Below are 22,543 nucleotides of genomic sequence, written 5' to 3' on the forward strand. Positions count from 1 at the left end.
CGTTTTGGCAAAGCTCAGTGGCCTTTCTTGAGGAGTGGCTTTTTTCCCATACAAGCCACATTTGTGGAGAATTTGTGATATTGTCACGTGCACACAATGACCACTCTTTGTCATAAATTCCTGCAACTGCTTCAGAGTTGCTGTAGGCCTCTTGGTAGCCTCTCTGACCAGTTTCCTCCTGGCTCTTTCATTCACTTTGGAGCGATGTCCTGATTCAAGGAGAGTCTGGGTTGTACCAAATACCTTCCACTTCTTAATAATAGATGTCACTGTGCTTCTAAGCATTGATAAAACCTTTGACATTTTTTTCTTGAATCCATTTCCTGACTTGTGCCTGTCCACAACTTTATCCCGGAGATGTTTTGACAGTGCCTTGCCACCCATAGTTGATTGTTGGCTCAGTTGCACTACCAGGGACTGAAATGCTTCATGAAAGCTTTTCATGCTGTGCTTATCACAATGACCATAGCTGATCAGCTGATCACAGTTGAAAGTCAAATGGCTTTGTGTGCCATTGAGAAGGTGATTAGCTACATCTGATTGAGTTTACAAGTCATTTTTAGGAGGGGTGATCCTTTTTCCAACTCAGTGATTCTGTTTTTGATATTTTTTTATTTATTCTTCTGACATGTTGGTGTTATATCTTTCACTTGGGTGTTATAAGTTGCACTGAGTAAATACAGCTGGATAAAACAAAATCTGTGTCTGCGTTTCAAGCTGCAAAGAAACAAAATGTGATTATTTTAAAGGGGGGGGGGGGGGATTCTTTTCTATACACACTGTATACAAAGTCCCTCTTTGGGACTAAGGGCCAAAGTGATTTATTAAACCTGAAGGAATGTTGGGGCAAATCACATTGAGGGGAATGTATCAAAACTGGAGCAGACAAAATCTGGAGCAGCTGTGTATGGCAACCAATCAGCTTGTGTCTTTCATTTTCAAATCCTAACTGAACAAACTAAAGATAGAAGCTGATTGGTTGCCATGGGCAACCACTCCAGATTTTGCCTGCTCTAGTTTTGATACATTTCCCTCAGAGTCTATAGAATCAAAATCCGAATGTAATTTTAAATTTGGAGGAGACTGAAAGGAAACATCTGTGGGCAATACCTCCTATGTTTTCTTTTCTGATGCTGAAACACAGAGGGGGAATTTATCAAAACTGGAGCAGACAAATTCTGTAGCAGCAGTGCATGGCAACCAATCAGCTTCTATCTTCAGTTTGTTCAGTTAAGATTTGAAAATGAGAGAGAGACGCTGATTGGTTACCATGCACAGCTGCTCTAGATTTTGCTCCAGTTTTGATAAATCCCCTTCAGTGAATTGAAGTGATTTTCTTTTTCAATTGTAACAAGAACCAAGTTGCATGCTTTTTGGAGTATTGCTCCATCTTGCTGTGATTGTTCCTCCATTTAATTCCTTGAATAATAAAAGTTCCCACAATGCATAGACATGTCCTTATATTTACTCATTCTGTCTCAGTTGGCTTGTATTAGGTTTCCATTATCTGATATGATATTTAAATGAAGAGGGTAAACAAACAGATTACTGGTTCTCTTGTGTCCTCCAGTATCATGCTATGCTGCACATATTCCCATGTGTAAGAGAAATATACCGGTCATCCCCAATGAAAAGACTAGAAGGTATTAATACAATAAAGGCCAGGTTGTGGGAATATTCACTTTGGTTTTGACACATCTACAAGTTGTGAAAGTTGACAAATATTTATCTAACTGAAAGTGCTCATTACTGTGGCATAGCCTTAAACCAGGTATGGGCAACTCCAACCCTCCAGCTGCATTTTAACTACAAATCGCAACATGCCTCTGGGAGTCATGCCTGTAACTACCAGTCTGGCAATGTCTCATGGGACTTGTAGTTACACACCAGCTGCAGTTACCTGCCCTAAACAGTCATCTTTCCCTCCAGGCTTGCAGTGGGCTGTTGATTCAGTGCTGGGATCATGACATCCTTGGTTTGAGGGATGGTTCACTTTTTGCTAGCATGTTTTCCTGGCAAGCTTTTAGAATTTGTTCGTATTCACATTAATAATCACTCTTCTGTTCTTTTCCAACTAGTGGAAAATGAGAATCACTGTGATTTTGTGAAGTTACGTGAGATGCTAATTTGCACTAACATGGAGGACCTGAGGGAACAGACCCACAATAGACATTATGAACTGTATCGACGCTGCAAGTTGGAGGAAATGGGATTTCAAGACCTGGGTCCCGGAGATAAGCCTGTAAGGTAGGTGGCTGTCATTTTCATAGAGTTATCTTGTATCACCAACCTCATCTTATAACATCACCCAAACCATCCTCTCCGCTCCTTTCAAGACCTCCTGCTCTCCAGCTGCCTTGTCGCCTCCTCCCGTGCTTGCCTCCAGGACTTCTCCAGAGCCTCTCCTATTCTTTGGAACTCCCTACCACAACCTATCTGTCTGCTTTTCTCCTACTGTGTCTGCCTTTAGGCGATCCCTGAAAACTCATCTCTTCAGGGAAGCCTATCTCACCTTGACATACTTATTTCAAAACCTAAACACAGACCAGATGTGGGAAACATAACTGTTGTCTTTTTACTTCTTCCATTAACTCACCTCACACAATTTATTACCTTTTTTATCACTTGATCCTCTTACTAGATTGTAAGCTCTCATGATCAGGGCCCACCTAACCCTCCTGTATTGAAATTTTTATGTAATGTAGGGATGCACCAATACTATTTTTCGAAAGGCTGAGTACAAGTAACGATACTTTGCGTCAAGTACTCACCCATACCAATTACCAATGCTTTTTTTTGTGTGTCATGTGAGAATTTTTTTAAAAACAATACAGACTAATGATTTTAGGACAGTGGTGGAGCACTAGGGCCCGGTCCCAGCTACAATCTCTACTTCCCTGATAGTTCTGCCACTGACTCTAAGCTGTAGAGTGACTACAAATCTCAGCAATACATTATACAGCAATGCAGAATACCACCAGCTATAGAGGACTACAAATCCCAGTATTACATTATACAGTAATGCAGAATACCACCAGCTATGGAGGACTACAAATGTCACCAATACATTATATAGCAATGCAGAATGTTTCCGTCAGCTAGAGAGGACTACAAATCTCAGTAATACATTATACAGCAATGCTGAAAGGCAATTGGCTATAGTGGACTACAACTGCATTATACATCAATGCAGAATAATATGAAGCTACATATTCTGGGGTGGCTGCCTGATGTCTCCAGTGGAGGATCTCAGATGGCCTGTGCAGGGTCTATGGTGGGCTGTGTGGAGTCTATGGTGGGCTGTGCAGGCTCTTAGGTGGCCCTGCGGTGTTTTTGGTGGGTTCTATGGAGGGCTGTGCAGCATCTCAAGTGGCTGTGTGGGTCTATAATGGGCTGTGCGGGGGTCTGTGGTGGGCTGTGCGGGGTCTATGGTGGGCTGTGCGGGGTCTGTGGTGGGCTGTGCGGGGTCTAAGGAGAGCTGTGCGGGCTCTCGGGTGGCTGTGCGGGCTCAATGGTGGCCTTTACAGGGTCTCAAGTGGCTTTGCGGGGGTCTATGGTGGTCTTTTCAGGGTCTCAGGTGGCTGTAAAGGGTCTATGATGCGCTGTACGGGCTTACCAGGGGTCTCGGTCGGTCTCGCAGGCCGGTGGCATGGAGGAGGAGATTTTGGCTGTCGCTGTAAACAAGCGCTGCCATTCACAGGCAGGCCGTCGGGATCTTGCTAGGGACAGTTCTACACACATTATGTTTACTGTGTCTAGAACTGAATAATGTATGTTTTCAGCAAAGGTTTCTTTCACCTGTGTTTTCTGCTTACATACTACATTTCTAAAATCATTTGAATACAAATAAAACCATCTCCATTAGAACTCTTGCTGTCCCATGATGGAAAATAGGTTATCTGGGCACGGAGTCCATGCAAGGCATGCAGGGAAATGTCCCCAGTGGTATTTTGTGGCCTCACCCTGCACCTGTTGCTTGCACAGCTGTTTGGGGCTGTGCTGCGCTGAGTCAGCCTTGTTAGGAATTTTACTAAAGCTCTCACTGAATGCAGATTGTTGTCTCAGGGCTGGCACAAATGGAAATAACAAACTAGTGCTTTGCTACTACACTGTAATGGCCTGATTGTCACTTTCAGCTAAGGGAATGCAAAGGCCTTGTTCACACCAAGCGCGGAGCAGGTGCAGACCAGATGAAAACTGCGTCCAATGTATTCCAATGGTATTTTTAGCTCCAGTTCACATCGCAGCGTGCAGTTCCAGAGCAGGTAAAAAAAACTGCAGCAGGCCCTATTTTACCTGCTCTGGATCTGCATCAAAAACGCATGCAAATTTACCAAAAACGGCCCGGAACGCATCAAAAACGCGACACAACCCACTGCACTGCGTGTGCAGAAACCTGAGCGGATCTGCTGTGCATTTGGTGTGAACAAGGCCTAAGTCTTTGGTTTGCAGATTGGAAATCAATTCTGGGGCGGTTTAATAGGGCATTTGCAACACATTTCTGGCGGTGTTGATGTAGTCGAAAGCCTTGCCCCAAATTCATGAAACTCGTGCTACATTTCATTTCTAGTACCAATGCTTGTGACATGAATTTAGTTCTTATTTACAGCCTCATGCCAAGGAAAATGTAACTTTTGTGAGCATGCACAGAAGTTGCATCATCAGTGGCCAAAGAGGATGCCTGGGAACCCAAGGGTCAGTTATGGTGATGGGGATTTTGGGGTGACAGAGAAGGGGACCGAAGATCAATCCAACAGGGCTGGAGAAGGGACCCTTGTCAGGTAAGTGTGCCATAATATGCAAAAACACAAATTTTACAGCGGGTTAGGTTTACAGTGATAAAGGTGAACTAACCCTTTTAAAGTTGAACACTTAGATAAGCAAATATTGTCTAAATTTAAAAGCCATCTGTATGCTTTTTTGATCTTGGTGTGCGTTGTGTATCATTTCCAGATCTGTGCAGTAAGCGAGGGTGAAACTTTGCCTCTGTAATAAAGACCAGTCACTGCTGCTCTCTCTCCTTGTGCAGAGCAACTGCCCCCTCCTGTAGTTTTCTGCAGGCAGCCTGTTGGGTCCCTCGCACAGCTCTGGCAATGTAAAGCGCAGTGATGATGTCACCGCTACTTTTATATAATGATATCTGGAGTTTCAGAGGTGATTGGTACACACAAAGTGGCTTTATATTTGTGTCTAATGCAGAATATATTTAAATGAACGTTTTTGTGCCGGGAGTTCAGCTTCAAGTATCAAAAATTAGCTTTTTTTGTGTTTTTAACAGCAAACGGCAATCTGGGCATGCCTTTTACTGGCAGAGCAAAAGACGGATCAAATGGTTCAGCAGGCTTTCTGTTTCAAATTAGGAAAATCCCATCTTGTGTAGGGGGTTGTGTTGCTGTTTCATGTTCAGTCTGTCTGTTGGTTTCTAGTTTGACCATTTGGGCTAAAGGCAGACCTGTTTTGTCGAGCTGTTAATAGCACTCCATTTCTGTTAGTCACAGACATATGTTCCACAGCTACATTCACTGACTTTGCCCTAGAGCTCCTGTACTTAGATGTCGCATCCACAACATATTCAGGCCACACAATGTTCTGATCAATAATAAAACATAACAGCAGCTTTTGTCTTTTTGTATAGAGCTGTCTGCCCAAGGGTGGATTTTTATTCCATGGTTTGGAGATTTGCAGGACTTTGTTGTACATTGTCACTAAAGAAGCTTATATTTATTGTCACATAATTGCAGCTTTATTTGTTTGTTACAGGTATATTTATAGCACTGGTAGTTAAAGGAGAACTATGAGGTCAGTGACAAATCACTCATCCTCATAGTTTGAGCCGACGTGTGACAATTAAACAGTCACACGTCGGCTCAATATATCGGGAAGTGAGAGAACACATACCGTCGCTCGCTCACTTCTCGATCATGTCCCTGCAGTGACTGTGACTCACGGCTCCCTGCAGGGATTCATCCCCGCTCCGATCCTCCAGCGCTGACTGGAGGAACGGACGGTAGAGGGGGTGGGTACAGCTGGCTCTGCCTCTAGATTAGCAGAGCCAGCTTTCAATCACGCACCTGGGTGGATCTCGACAGTAATATCAGGATCTGTCCCGGCTGTGGCGGTCTCAGTATACCGCGAGCTATAGCTCGCGTTATACTGAGCTTTGGGTCATGGGAGGATGTTAGTTTGTGTCCTCCCGTGACCCTGAGGAGTACTATGGGGAAAAGCACTGACCCCATAGTTCTCCACTTCAGCATTGGGACATCCCTCAGCATCCTCGCATTCTATACACAGTGCATAGGACGTGATCATTTACAGGACCTTAGACCGCTGCAGTGGAAGGGGAGAAAGGCTCCAGGGACCGGTCTAAGAGCAAGCCATCTCTGGTGATCAGAACTTTTTTATTTTCCATCCTAGACACAAACAATCACTTAATCCTTGCAGTGCAGGGGTAGCCCAACTGCGAAAGTTAACAATAATTTTCCCCAGAGTGCTTCTTTAAGTTCTGCTCTACAACAGTGTTGCACATCATGGTTCTCCGGGGTTCTGTCATATGGAATATGTATTTTATGTCTCTTGTAATGCTTGGAGTGATTTTGCACTATACAACTAAAGTTTGCTGGGTATGTGTAATATGTTTAGAACAACATTTGTCTTTATGCTATACTATTGCTATAATAAGCTACTACTATGATCATGCATTGTTATTTAACATTTACATAATATTAGTCATGGTCTGTGCGGTAACCGGGCTGTTGGCTGTCTTCTTTCTGCTTTGTTTCAGGAAATAGATTAGAGCTGAATTAGGACATAGGTTACAGCTTATTCTAAAAGCAATCTGCTTCCTAAGCAGTTTTTACCCAGCAGTGAAATGAAGTTCTCAGGATGGCTTTATGGGGACCCATATCCTGTTTACGATTCTTTGGCCTGAATTAGTGCTGCCGCCTGACTTGTTGTATTCCATGTCTGTGATCCATACCACTGACAGTAAATATATAATTTCCTTGCCGTTGTCGTCCTTCATCACTGTATGTGTTTGTTTTATTGTTCTGTGATACATATCTTTCTAACTACTTCCTCTATTGGAATTTGAACATCTTCAGCAATCATGTAGGGCAGCTGTAGGCAATTTACTGAATGCCTGGTCCTTCTTGGGCTACCCTGTTATATGGACAAACCATCTTTCCATCTGCTCAAGTTATCTCAAGATTCCAATTGCTTGTCTAGACAGTCGTAGTGGCTGAGGCCTGATTGTTGAAATCCATGGAGCTGCGTGCCAATGAATGGTGGTTACAGTGATGTGCTGGGCTCTGCTATTGTTTGAAACAACTGATACTCCTGATATCCATACAAATCTTATGATATCCATACAAATCTTAATTACAGGTTTGTTTGACTAGAGTGATTCATTGTTGTGACCTCTGCACTTCTTGGACACTGGCAGCATTCCTAACATAGCTGTGTGTTAGCCCCATAGACATTCACAGCTGTGCTACACAGGATATTACTGCCTGACTGCAAGGCCAAAGTGAAATGGGAGGATAATCCGACAAATGCTAGTGAATATGTTGTCATGTTAAATAGTGTTTTCTCTGACCCTGTCACAATCTATGTTCTAATGTCTATGGGGTCTATTTATAAAAAAATGTCTAGCTTATTTGTCCATTGAAACGGCATTTACATTCATTCTGTGTGAGTTAACCAGAATGGGGCAAACTCGAATGTTCCTTGTGCAATTTCCCTTCCGGTCAAATGTTTTTCAATTCAAAAAGAATTCATTCATAAAGGATAAAGTGAATGGGGAAACTAGATGGAGCAGAGCATCATAGGAAATAAATACACGTTGGTAACGAGATACAATGTAGCAATTCTAAAGACTGCTGGAGAGAATGAGCTTATCAATGTAACCATTGCTACTATGGAGATAACAATAGCTACAGTGATATGCTCACGCTCTCCTGTGTTGTCTGGAATTGTAACATTGTATCTCCTTACTAACAAGTATTTATTGCATGTGATCATCAATTTGCACAGAACAAATGTAATTTTTTTGTTTTATAAATAGACCCTCATGTGTTAATGTGTTACAGATATCGTCTAGTGTGAGAAATGCTGTACTATAATGATGCTTGTTTAAAAAAAACAAAAACATTTGGTGCACATTTGTGTGAAAAAATGTTGGTGAATCCAGTGTGTTACTTGACAACGGGCAGTGACATTACATCCCTCATCCAATCAGAGTACACCTAATATTCTTTGATAAAAACCTTAGACGTCCTCTGAATGTCCGCTATACTCATTCAGCGACTCTTTGCAGAGGGAAGTCGCTCAGCATAGCAGCTGTATCAGGACTCCTAAGATACTGTAATACACTGTAGTGGCTGCAGCTATTTCAGTGTATTACAGGATCCCCGTGGCCCTGCCAGGCATTTTTTTTTTTGTGTGCCAAGCTGGACCAGTGTTTCCTTGTTTGTAGTAAGGAGGGCATTCTGACCATAAGAATACATTCTACTATGTGTTGGCTTTGTTAAAGTTTATAGGGAATACAGGGTGATGCAGGAACAGGCTGTAGGTCCCAGAGGTCAATCACACTGTAACGTCTAAGTGTGAAAGGTTTGGGGTCAAAGGTGGGTGAGATTCTGTATGTTAACATGGCGTGGGCCTTACAAGTGTTCCAGGTTGAAATTAGTATTTTAAAATATGCTCTGCATTTATATGGGCAAACGCCATTTTGCATTCTAAACGCTCTAGCTGTGATGCACATATCACAGATTGTCCTCATATCACTCATATTCCACTCCCCCTTTCTCTCTCATTTGTAAATGTTTGGTTTTGTTTGCCTAAAACTGAACTTTGGCCTTCCATTCAGTAGTTGTACAGATTCTGCTTCTGTAGTGAAAGACTCACTCTGATTTCACTGCACACTGTGAGCTTCTGATAATGTGCATTATAAACTGCAGCCCACATCATTTACTGGCTGGAGGACATCCAGCATAACTCGCTCTTCCTCCTCAGCCATAATTTCCTTCGCCCATCCCTTTCACTCATTGTTCTTTCAATCATGGAGGCTCAGCTTCTCATGTGGGCATTACCTAGGGCAGAATGCATGCAGATTTAGTCTGCCTAGGAACACCCGTTCCTTCCTCCAGGAAGACATCCTTCATCAAGGCGTTTTGATATTTGCATAACTTCATAACAAGAGTCAGTCTACTGCTTCCATCAGGGGGCTCTTGGGAGGAGTACCGAGGCCACGTACAGCACTTTGCTGCCCCTTCCACCAGCCATGATCTGCCTGCTTTGCCTAGAAATGCACAGAGACCCAGATACAATGTCTCTAGATCTAAAATGGGGTATGTAATGAAAACGAAAAGGTTTTATTTAAACATTTCATTAGCATGTTGAAGGGTAGGGGGTAAGGAGGAACCAGGGAAGGCAAATTATAGCTTAAATATAAACAGCTTTAAGGGGAATTTCCAGCAAAAACAAAAAAATGAACCATTCACATCACATTATACAACACTCCTGTCCGTGTGTCCTTCAAATCTTGGGACACAGTCCAGATACTAGTTTTGGTATGTGTTTGCTGCCATCTAGTGGTTATTAGTGCAGCCACGTTTGAGGCCCACCGTTGGTTCATAATTGTTCCTTCTTTGCAAAGTTCGGACACATCAGACAGAGAACATGCCATTCAATACCTCAGTAAACAGTGTTCTGATGTCATGCGCTGTATGTAACTTTTCCTTTTTTAACTGTGCATTTTCCCTCTTCTGGGAATAAGATTAATTGAAGGGAATTCATCAAAAGTGGAGCAGACAAAATCTAGAGCAGCTGTTCACGGCAACCAATCTGCTTCTCTCTCATTTTCAAATCCGAACTGAACAAACTGAAGAGAGAAGCTGATTGGTTGCCATGCACAGCTGCTCCAGATTTTGTCTGCTCCAGCGTTGATAACTTCCCTCCATTATGTTTTAGGCTTTTATAGGAGAGTGCTCCTCATGTACATAAGCTTGGGGTATTTAGCTAAAGAACGCAATACAAACAGGAATTCAACAAAATAGGCAGCACTCTTACCTTGCAACATTGGGTTCTGGGTTTTATTCTCACATGGGACGTGGAGAGTTTGTTTGTTCTCCCCATGTTTTCATGAGTTTCATCACACTGATACCACAATCAAGTATACCTGACACCATTTTACATCGCTAGAGTCTGCTAAATACTTGCCAGTAAATGTGAAAGGACCGCCTGATAGCATCGTGGCCTACAGGGGACTGCCAGATGCATGATTCAGCATTCTGTTGTCACGGCTGCCATCTTCTACTCTCTTTCCGGAGCCAGCTTTTTCTTGTATAGGCCATTGGGCTGCCACTAATGTAATTCCTGAGCATGCACGCTGGAGGTACATCATTTCAAAACCCAGCTCAGAAATGTTTGTTGTTTTTTTTGCAGAAGACTTATACAAACTATTCTACAAAAAAAATTCTGCCTGCAAGCAAATCTTTGTTTGCTAACTTTAGTTCTGCTTTTATGATTTAAGTATGTAGATGGATGGAGCAGCATTTGGTGCAGTGCAGTTAAGCAGATTAAAAAAAAGACTGTGGTATTATTAAATTCTTGGCTGTAAGGAATCATACGTTTGTGTTATTGTCTTTCAGTCTGCAGGAGACTTATGAAGCAAAGCGGCATGAGTTCTTTGAGGAGCTTCACAGGAAGGAGGAAGAGATGAGACAGACCTTTGTCCAGCGAGTCAGAGAGAAAGAGACTGTGCTGAAAGAAGCAGAGCGAGAGGTATTTTCATTACTTGTATTATTTCCTAGTCAGTAGCAGTGTTTTGTGAATTATAGTCTGGGGTAAAGAAGGCTCCAATGGATATGCCAGCATAGAGCATTTCTAACTGCACAAATGACTACTGTACATTTCTGCACTCAATCCTATCATTCCATGTCTTATGTCTGAATACAGTCTGCAATATTCACTCGTACTCACGTCATCATTATACGCTGATTGAAGACAATTGTGTTGGTTCAAGAAAATGCCATGATGTCCCTATAATAACAGAGAAGGGCACAGAAGGATCAAACAAGCTATTGTGGCATTTCCACTCCATTCCCAGTCACAGAGAACTTGGCATGGAGAATGGGAAATAAGAATAAAGCTGGCCATTCAGTTAGATTTAGAATGTATAGATTCCCCCCATCCACACTACACAGAGTGGATGGAGGAATCAGCCAACAATATTCCACCCGCCTCCTTCGATATTTTTTAAAAATCAAATTTGTTGAGCCCTGTGGTGCTGCCAGGGCCATTTCATCCAAGTCCTGTATATTGGCCAAAATTCTAACAGTGTATGGCCAGCTTGAGCAGCCATGTTTTACAGGATATGTTTTAGACTTCCATAAATAGGAGTACTAATCTGTGATGGTGTGCAAAGTGCAGTTACCCCTAGCAACCAAATTCCAGTTTGCTTAACCCAGATCAAGGCAAGATTCTTATTTTCATTTTTCCTGTTTATTTCCAGGAACTCGTACTTGTGAAGTAAGTTGTGTTTAACATTCTCTTCTATGCTGATAGGCAGAGAGGAGTGGGGCTTAACACTGAAGTATATGGCACAATGGAATGCCCTGCCATCCTTTCTTCCAATGTGCTATTATGAGCACTAATAGTGATCAGTATTACATATCAGGTCTCCGGACATTAATTAGGACTGCATAAGAAAAATTAAACTGGCATTAGGATGATTGTATAATATTAAAAGTCCTTAGGTTGTCATTTACAAAATTAAGTTAAAATGTGAAATGTACATTTCTAATAATGGAAACCTACACTTAAAGGAGAACTATGAGGTGAGTGCTTTTCACTCACCTCACAGTTCTAGCCGACCTGTGACAATGAGACTGTCACAGGTCGGCTCAGTAGATCGGGAGGTGAGCGAACACCTACTAGCGTTCGCTCACCTCTCGATCCTGTCACGGCTCTCTGCCATGACAGGGGAGGGGCTGGATTTTCCCCTTCCCGCTCCGATCCGCCAGCGCTGACTGGCGGAACAGACGGGGAGTGGGCGGGTACAGCTGGCTCTGCCTCTAGATAGGCAGAGCCAGCTGTCAGTCACGCAGCTGGGCGGATCCCGGCACAATTGTCGGGAATCCGCTTCAGCTGCGGCGTCTCAGTATACTGAGCCTAGGGTGATGGTAGGACGCTAGTTTGTGTCCTCCCGTTACCCTAAGGAGAACTATGGGGAAAAGCCTTAACCCCATAGTTCTCCTTTTTTAAATACCAAATGTTCAGGTATCCAGTCGGACCTGAGCCATCAATTCATAACTGATAAAAGATAATGTGAAATATCTAATCTTTCTTGCAGGAAACTGCTTCTGGCTCTCTGCAGCTGTAGAATTGGTTATACCATCTCTGCTATAGCAGCTTGAGTTTAGGAATGGATGGCCAATTGGCAGCTTTGCCCCACCACTGATTTTTTCCTTTTGGCATAGACCATTTCACTATCAATTTGGCATTAATCATGTTTTTGGTTGCTAGAGGGAATGCAGAGCAGTTTTCTTCAGGTAAAGAAAGATTTCTTGGTTGGTGTTTATTATCTGTACAGTCTCTTTTTACCCTGTATATGGAAAGCTGTATTAAGGAAAAATATTGGCTGCCATTGCTGAGCTCTCCATATAAAAATGATTTATCTAGCCGTGAAGTTGATCCAAAGGCTTCTATGCTATCTGAGCAACAGTTTCAGAGCAAGTATGTAGATTGTGAATTCTAACTTTCCTCCAACTTCATAAGCTGTTGGCTTGTTCGATGAAGCTAGTATTTTCAGAAGCGGATCTGCAATGGCAACATCGTTAATAAGCTTTTCTTGTAATAGTGCAGGATGATTAGGATTGGTAATGTTGTTATTTAAATATAAGTCTATTTCAGTGTGACATTTCACTGCAGTTTTGTTACACATTTACATTATTCAAATATAATAGAAGTGTCAGAATAACCATTAACATTCCCTTATCATGACACCTAGCACCTACCCACATCATGACACCTAGCACCTACCCACATCATGACACCTAGCACCATGGCACATAATGACTCCTAGCACCATGAAAGATCGTGACTCCTAGCACCATGGAACATCATTACTCCTAGCACCATGGAACATCATTACTCCTAGCACCATGGAACATCATTACTCCTAGCCCCATGGAACATTGTGACTCCTAGCCCCATGGGACATTGTGACTCCTAGCACCATGGAACATTGTGACTCCTAGCACACTGGCACATCGTGACTCCTAGCACCATGGAACATTGACGCCTAACACCCTTGCACATCATTACTCCTAGCACCCTGGCACATCGTGACTCCTAGCACCATGGAACATTGACACCTAACAACGTGACACATCATAACTTCTAGCACCCTGGCACATCGTGACTCCTAGCACCATGGGACATTTGACACCTAACACCGTGGCACATCATGACTTCTAGCACCGTAGCCCATCATGACTTCTAGCACCGTGGCACATCATGACTCCTAGCACCATGGAACATCATGACACCTAACATTATAGCACCTCATGGAACCTAACAGGTTAGGCTATAAGAATGACACTTTGGACTTTGTATGTAAACCTTTTTTAATATATCGCAATGTGGGAATTTGTTTTAAAGCTGCTAGGAGCTATAATAATGTTTGCCAATATCTGTAGAATGTCATATAGTAATTGCAATTGATTATGTATGTACAGCTGCAGAACAGATTTGAACAGTTGAAGAGGCTTCATCAGGACGAAAGGGCAAATCTTGAAGAGAAAAGGAAAGATTTACAGGAAGAAATGAATGCTTTCAGTAAGCGGAAAGCTGCTGCAGAGCTCCTGCAAGGACAGGCGTTTGGAAGTGTGGCCAACGCCAGTTTAAAGAAGGATCGCAAAACGTAAGTATTTTTTTCTTTTTTTATCAAATGTATCCCTATCTAATCCATTATTTAGCCTCACTTTACCCTAATGCGTCCTAATTTACTCCTTCTCCCCTTAACTATTATTTTCCTGCTGATTTTTTTTTTTTTTATTACTATTTTTCTCATCTTTTTTATTTTATTCATTAATTTTTTTAGTGTTGCGTTAAAAAAAGCACAAAAATCTATTTAAAAAAAACCTTTATTTCATTTAGTTAAAAACTGCAATGCTTTGTACCAGAATCAAATTTTAATGTCATTTTTAACAAGGGAAATTATAATGTAAAATGTATCATTTTAATTTACAGTAACGCTGTTTTCATTTTTTTGTGTTTTTTTTTTAATGCTAATTAAACTAGAAAAAAGTGCGTTTTTGTAATTTTTGCTTTTTTTTTTTGTCAATGGATTACATAAAGAATAAAAAAACTATATGTATTCAGTATCCTAACTAGAAAAAACAGGCCCATAGCAGAAATGTAAACATTGCTCTGGTCCATTGCGGGGTGTACAAGTATGAGAGCTAAAGTGGTTAAGTGATGGCTATACCTGCAGTCTTTTTGACTCTGTTAGGGCCGTTCACACCAAAATCGGAAGGTACTCACAAGTCAACAGATTGAAGATTGAACCGATTTTCTTCCGATCCATTGCATACCGTTACTTTTTTTTTTGGCAAGCTTTATGTGAAGTAACATGTTCTGAGTGGATATACTTCACTGTATTCGCTTGCGATGCACAGCCTTAGCACGCGTTTTTGACACATTGCATTGCACTGAAATAGTAGAGCATGCTCCTTCTTTTTTTTTTTTTTTTTTCAGCACAGTGTATGAGAAGGCAATGCCTGCAGCATGCACAGCCTGCTGTGAACCGTACCCATTCACACCCATTCAATTTTAGTTGCCCTTGCGTTACCATCCATTAAAAAATTGATACTAACACAACGCAGCGGATCTGGTGTGAATGGGGCCTAAATGCAATGCCTTAACCCAATCAGTGTTTAATCACAGGCTGGAGTTTTTTTTTCTGGGTCCACTGGTATCCAGGATCTGCCTGTGATTAGTGACCAGGGTGGTTAAAAGAATGGCAAGTCTTTAAAGAAGATATATCTATATATACATATTTATAGTGGTTCCGGAGTTCATCTCTAATATAACTGTAATTGGGCTGGTACTTAGTCAGTACACAGTATTTTCTCTGTTGTGCCTTGCTTAAAGGAGAACTATGGGGTTAAGGCTTTTCCCCATAGTTCTCCTTAGAGTAACGGGAGGACACAAACTAGCGTCCTCCCGTCACCCTATGCTCAGTATACCGCGAGCTACAGCTATACTGAGACGCTGCTGCTGCTCGCGGTATACTGAGACGCCGCAGCTGAAGCGGATCCCGACAATTGTGCCGGGATCCGCCCAGCTGCGTGACTGACAGCTGGCTCTGCCTATCTAGAGGCAGAGCCAGCTGTACCCGCCCCCTCCCCCGTCCGTTCCGCCAGTCAGCGCTGGCGAATCGGAGTGGGAAATCCAGCTCCTCCCCCTGTCATGGCAGAGAGCCGTGACAGGATCGAGAGTTGAGCGAACGCCGGTATGTGTTCGCTCACCTCCCATTCTACTGAGCCGACCTGTGACAGTCTCATTGTCACAGGTCGGCTAGAACTATGAGGTGAGTGAAAAGCACTCACCTCATAGTTCTCCTTTTAAGATCTGCATATATGCTAGATGTTTGGCTGCTGTGTTGACCCTTTTGCTTTAATATCAACCGCTGGAAGGGAAGAACCAACATTAATTAAGAACCAGCTGAAATTTGCATGGTGTATGGCCAGCTTTAGTCTCTTAGTTTACTCTAATTCTCTGGGGTGCATGAGAAGTATTCGAACTGTTACATATAGCTGCTTTGGGGTAATCTTCATACAGACTATATAGAATTTGTGCCAGAAATGTAAAGTTGATATTCAATGTAAGAATTTCAAGCCCTTCTATGCTATGTTTTTCAGTTTCATGTGATCGGATGATGCCACAATCAAATTCATCGGTGGCCATGTTTTTAAATGGGTACCTGAAGCCTCCATCCACTTCTGACAAAGAACAGAAATCTATGTACAACTGCCAGCGACAGAAGATATGGAACAAAGCAAATTTATATTCATGCATTTTCGTTGTAACCCCATCATAACTAGATGGCTGCTTGGATGTTCTCCTCCATTCTGGAGCTGCCTGGTACCAAAGAATACAAGGGGAGAAGTCTGCAGCTGTAGAATCCAGACATCATTACTCTTTCAGTAGATATGATTCTTCAGGAGAAGACAAGTATTCCGTTATGTAGGTTACAAAGAAAATGGGACATATACAACCTACAAACATGTTAATGTGCCCGCAGATAATTCTATATGCATAATCTGCTTTGTCATTTCAGACATTTTACTGTTTTCTAACTTGTAGTTACAGGAAAAAACATTTATATTCATATCTATTCTGTAATATTGTCTATTTCCTGCAGACTTTGAAACTGAAGTAATTTTGGATCTCACTCTGTTTTGACATATCTGTAAGATGATAATTGTTTGAATTGCAGGAGTGCATAAACAGTTGCCTAATCCAAATGTATATTTTAGCACTGATGTTATATAGTTAAATATACTTATAAAAGGGAACTTTTTCACCAGAATACATCAAGTTCTTTTTAATAAGTCATTTGTCGTATTGATTGTGTAATAGCTACTCCGACAACAACAGTGCTAGGTATAGAGTGGTGCCTGCAGCGGATCTGCCTGATAGTGATGGGTCAGTATGAATATATGGGGGCTGGAGAGAAAAGAAAAGCTATTACAGGAAGTGTTAGAGCATTTCATGATCAGAACTGTCTACCATTTAGGCACATTCTGTGTGGGCGGGCTGAATATCTTTTTGACTTACCCCTGTTGCTGTTTATCAGTTGCTTTTAGGTGCCCCTAGAGTGTGACAACACTTTTTAAGTGTGGTGTTTAAACAAACCCCTCTAAACTCTTGGAAATGTGTGAAAATACTAAAGCGGGCCATAAACTGTTTACATTTCTGCCATTTCCTGCTAAATTGACACCACCCAGCTCGATAAAAGTAGATTTTTCAAATGCAGGAGGTGGCAGGGGGCATTGTCAGCCAATCATCTGCAATCATTGTTCAGGTATTCTCACAGCCGCAGGTGCCGGCTGGCAGGGGAGGTTTCCCCATCCATAGTTTTTAGCTGAATTACCTGATTTTTCTCAAGCTTGGAGTGGTGGCTACTTTACAACACACACAGGGACCATGGGGAACAAGGGTAGCCACTCTCCAGAAGGACGGACAGTGTCAGCACCAATTCAGAGATGATTTGAAAATTTACAGCTGAAAATAAGAAAATGTTTTGTTAATAGTTAAGGTACTTGAATGCATTTTTGTGTTGTAAAGTAGCCACGGCTCCAAGCTCACTCCCTTGATGCACTACAATCTCACGTTTAGTTTACTAATTTGTATTGAGGTTGTAGCCCATCACAGGCGTGAGCTTGGAGCGGTGGCTACTTTACAACACACACAGGGACCATAGGGAAGATAAGTAGCCACCCTCCAGTCCAAGCACCCTTGGGTAGTGGGACTGCGAGTGTATGGATGGGCATGAGAGAGTGTAAGGAGTGGCATGAATGCAGGTGGGTGATGAAGCTACTGCAACCACTAGAACTTGTGAGTGCAGTCGACTTGTGGCTGGAAGGACAGTTGATGCAGGCCACTGGTGAAAATAGTCCAGGGATAAGCCAGAGTAAGCAACAATCAGGCAAACAGCAGGCAGAGATGGAGTATGGGTTGGACCTGGTGAGCAACTTGCAGGCAGCGTAGAACCAATGTTGCAAGCAGTAATAGTGGTTGAATAATAGTACAAGCTGGAATTAACACAGGAGCAAAACAACAAACCAAGGAGAGCCACAGAAGAGTCAGTGGACAAATTAGGTCAGTAACATAAGATCAAAATCAGAGCCGTCTGGTGAAAAAAAAAATGGTTGGTATCCTCAAAGTGAACCACCTAGCCCTTTCACATGGTGCAAATCAGATGCACCTACATACCAGTTATGTCCAATAACTTCCAGTAATGAACAGAGGAGCAATGAAAATGTAAGCATATGATGGGGTATTATGGGTAATAAAGCAAATCTGTTTCTTTGTCATAAATAAGCAGTGCACAAGTTTGTTTTAAAGCAAGCCACTGAATGGACTTCATTAATAAACCACACAAACCATGTAGTTTACGGTATATGTATCTGGTTTTAAGTGAATGAACTTGCAACCCTAAAGGATGTTTTTATAAACAATTTGCAGAGTCATTCGTACTGAAACATTTACAGGGTTATTCACAAAAGGGTGAAGAGTCTGGAGAAGGCAGGAGAAGTGAACAATCTAGGACAACATAGCTAAACTGGAAAAATTCTTCAATTCAGTTCACTTTCCAGTTCAGCTATGTTGTCCTAGTTTGATCACTTCTCCTGCCCACTCCAAACTCCTCACCCTTATGTGAATAAGCCTGTTAGTGTACATCAGTTCTTTCCAGGTTGAAAGTAATATCAGGAAACACTGCATTATGGCTATTAGATGGACCTTAGGGCCATAGGAAATAAGTGGAACTGTGGGAGAGCTGGGCCACAGAATGCGCAGGTGTGAATGCAGCCTTGGGGAGTATCTCATCAAAAATAAAATTCCTACTGCAAGGGATGCCTTGTATGTTAGAGCAGACTTCTAGGACAATCAGTCAGCCAATCACAGAAGCAGGAAGTGACATTTCTGGGAGTGCCTCCGGGTCGCCATATTGTATTGACTTTTTTAACAGATTTAGAACATTAAAGCGGCTACAGTTTTAAATGGAGAGGTAGTATTTAATATCATTATGTAGCAAAATGGCTTGTGTGACAATTTTATATGCTGTATCAATTTTTTAAGGGATTTTGAAAGTCGAGTTGCCAGGGATCCCAACCTGAAAAAAGTAATTTCAGGGAGGTGCCCTCTGGAGGGGAAGGGGGGGGAGCACTCCCCTAAAATGATGGCAGATAGTACGTGAAGCTATAGCTTCTTTGCTATCTGCTAGTGTTTTGTTTTTTTCTAGTTTTTCGGACATCTGCTGCCGTCGGAATAGAAACAGAAAAAACCAGCATAGGAATGAATAGCTAGATTGCTATTGGCTATTTCAGTTTGCAACAGCCAATAGCAAGCTGGCTATTGCACCCACACTCTGCTGCTGTCAATCAGCAGAGGGGGACCTGATGGAGAACTTCAGGTCCACCTCTGCTGATTGACAGCAGCAGTGGGCGGGTGCAATAGCTAGCCAGCTATTGGCTATTGCAAATTAAAATATGGTAATCAATTAATCTGTGCTAATGGAAGTCAACCAAAAAGCAACAGAGGTTAAAAAGCTACTACACAAAGGCTGTTGCCTCAATCAATCCTTAGTAAACTGTACAGCGCTAAATTGGAAGTTTTTTTTAGCGCTGCAAATTCAAATAGCCAATAGTAATCTGGCTATTTATATCTATGCTGTCTTTTAAAAAAAAAAATGTATTCTGCTGGCGGCTCTGATATCAGCATAAAGAAACAGATAGCAGGAAAAGGTTTACTCTGCCAGAAAAAGCAGAGTAAACCTTTCAGGGAGAAAACGTTTTTCTCCCTGGCGTCCGGGAGCCGTTTCTAATAGCGGGAGACTCCTGGAACGTCTGGGAGAGTTGGGATGTCGAGTTAACCTTTAAGCAGCTTTAAGCCCTTAGAACCAACCTTCAGTTCCATTTTGAGGATGGTAAACACAGGGCTCGGTTCAGCAGGCTTTCAACAGGTTTGAAATAATGCTGAAGTTTACTGAAAGCCTGCTGAAACCTGCAAGGGCCCTGCGTGAATCTTCTGAAAGCTTTGATTTGGGAGGGGCAGATGACAGACATGTTCTACAAGATATATTCAGTTGTTGTTTATTTATTGGACATTTGCCTGTAAAAAGAAATAAATGTGATGGCAACTCTGTTACATGAATAGGAAACTATTACACAAAATAGAACACCTTTATGTGTACAGAAGATATAGAACAAATATGTGCTAGTAACAACTGATAACAGAAATGTACTGCACAAAAGTGAGATGCAAAAATACCTAAAAACAGCAAGGAAAAAAACACTAGAAGATGCAAGCAATCATTGTAAACTTACAATTGGGCAAATGAAAAATGAATTGTAAAAACTAAGCATATCAGCCAAAAAGGAGACCAACAGCACTGCACATAAATGAATGCAAAGGAATTAGAAGGCCTATGAAAACACATCACCCACATACCATACATACATACATACACACACACACACTGATAGATGTTAAAGCCTAGCTCCCAGAGGCCCATATTCTTGATTTCACTGGGATCAAATAACCCCCTATATCACGGGTAGGAAAACCCAGCCCTCCAGCTGTTGTGGAACTACAAGTCCCATGAGGCATTGCAAGAGCCCCAGGGACATGTTGGGATTTGTAGTTAAAGCCCATCTGGAGGGCCAGAGTTGCCCACCCTGCCCTATATCAATAGAGTCAGTAAGAGCAAAGTAAATGAAAAAAAATATTGTGGTGCGAGTAAGATAAAATAAGTCCTGTATAGTGGGTGTCAGTGGGAGGAAAATGTGTCAGTTGGATGATTTGTCCAGAGGGGGTAAGCCAGAGCAAGTGAGCCCAGTCCAGTATTATTTCATAAAATAAAGCACACTGTTATCTAGTGACAGAAGACTTTCTGCAGGGGACACTGCTGGAGGTATGGTGTTTTTTTCTATTTTAACATTATATTATATCATGTAGGGCTGCAACAACTAATCGATGATTGAAAAAGTTGTCAACTTTTTCAATCATCGATTAATTGGCTTCTGATTGGTTGGCCCTGTTCACGGCTCCACACACGCTGCACGCCACACCTCCTCCCCACCTCACGCTCGCCGCTGTCAGACCTGCCCGCATCCATGCTCCGCACCTCCTCATGCTCACCGCCCGCCCAAATCCACGATCGGCACAAGGACGCGGGAGGAGCAGGTGTGGGCGGATGACAGCCGCCGATAGGCCCGATCTCAGAAACAAGTTGCTGGAAGACTGCTCAGTTAAGCCTGCACTCCCACCCACACATGGTGCTCTATAATGTATTGCTGGGATTTGTATTCCTCTATAGCTGATGGTACAGTGTGCTGTATATTATACATGGGAATACAAATCCCAGCAATACATTGTACGCTGTATGTATAATGTACTATTGCTGGGATTTGTTGTACTCCTATATAGCTGGTGGTATTCTGCATTGCGCTGTATAGAGGACTACAAATCCCAGCAATAGTACATTATACAGCGCAATGCAGAATACCGCCAGCTATAGAGGAGTACAACAAATCCCAAAAATAGTACATTATACAGTGGTGCAATGCTGAATACCACTAGCTATAGAGGACTACAAAACCCAGCAATAGTACATTATACAGCGCAATGCAGAATACCGCCAGCTATAATGTACTATTGCTGGGATTTGTTGTATTCCTCTATAGCTGGTGGTATTCTGCATTGCGCTGTATAACGTACTATTGCTGGGTTTTGTAGTCCTCTATAGCCGGTGCCATTCTGCATTCATTGCTGTATAATTTTACACTTTTCATTTCACTATATTGCACTCCACACTTTTTTTTTCTTTTTTACTTCCACCGCTCCAAGCTTGCTCCTGTGATGGACTACAATCTCAATACAAACTAGTAGTCCATCACTGGAGCCATTTTTTAAAATGTATTCTATTTTTTATCTGATTAATCGAAATTAATAATCGGCTAACTAATCGATTTGGAAAATAATCATTAGCTGCAGCTCTAATATCATGTTTTTTATTATTATGGGGTGGACTTTATGCACATTAGCCTCACCATTGGTGTCAGTGGGAGGAAAACAGGTCAGCTGGATTATGTATCTACAGGGGGTAGGTCTTTGACACCCTGTGTTCACAGGAAGTGATCCCAGTCCAGTATTATCATACCAACACAATAGAGCACACTGCCATATAGTGGCAGAAAAGACTTTCTGTAGGGTACAGCACTGGAGACGGAATATGCCAAAGGCACTTTTTATTTATTTTAACTTTATATTATATAATTTTTATTTTTATTAAACTGGGGTGGATTTTATGTACAATAACCTCACCATTGGTGTCGCTGGGATAAAATAAGCCCAACATTGTTGATGTCCCACAGAATGGATAGAGTGAGTATAACTTTGTTTTAATTTTTAGCCCTAGACACAAACAAATAGTTAACCCTTGCAATATGGAGTTAGCCCCTCTGCAAGGGTTAATTTTTTCTGCCCGGAAGTCTACTTTAATTTAGGCATTCCTATAGCACAACATAGGGTGCTATAGGCAATACGCTTTCCTCTTACACTTCTCTCATGGCCATATCCCATTTACTTCTGAATATGTGACCAGTCACTAGGATTTCTATCATAAAGAAGCGTTCCAGCGTCAGTCCTTTCCTAGTGCCAGAATCAAATATGGCCGCTTCTAACACAGACGTCTCGGAATAGTGATGTATGTGATAGGCGGAGAGGTGTGACGTCATCTTGAACACCGGGT

The 22,543-nt window shown here is 42.1% G+C and overlaps 1 protein-coding gene across 2 annotated transcripts in view; it reads left to right on the top strand.

Moving 5' to 3' along the window:
* LOC108792595 (septin-10-like) overlaps positions 1 to 16,042 on the top strand; it is a 54,623-nt gene extending 38,581 nt beyond the window's left edge. For both annotated transcript variants that reach the window (XM_018563410.1, XM_018563416.1), the window contains exons 8-11: positions 2,079 to 2,247; positions 10,650 to 10,782; positions 13,740 to 13,924; positions 15,927 to 16,042. In XM_018563410.1, coding sequence (XP_018418912.1) covers positions 2,079 to 2,247; positions 10,650 to 10,782; positions 13,740 to 13,924; positions 15,927 to 15,936 — 497 coding nt within the window. In that variant the 3' untranslated portion in view covers positions 15,937 to 16,042. The remainder of the gene's footprint in view (positions 1 to 2,078; positions 2,248 to 10,649; positions 10,783 to 13,739; positions 13,925 to 15,926) is intronic.
* The last annotated feature ends 6,501 nt before the right edge of the window (positions 16,043 to 22,543 follow it).

Source organism: Nanorana parkeri, unplaced genomic scaffold (assembly GCF_000935625.1).
Source record: "Nanorana parkeri isolate BGI_ZX_2015 unplaced genomic scaffold, ASM93562v1 scaffold21, whole genome shotgun sequence".
Lineage (NCBI taxonomy): Eukaryota > Metazoa > Chordata > Amphibia > Anura > Dicroglossidae > Nanorana > Nanorana parkeri.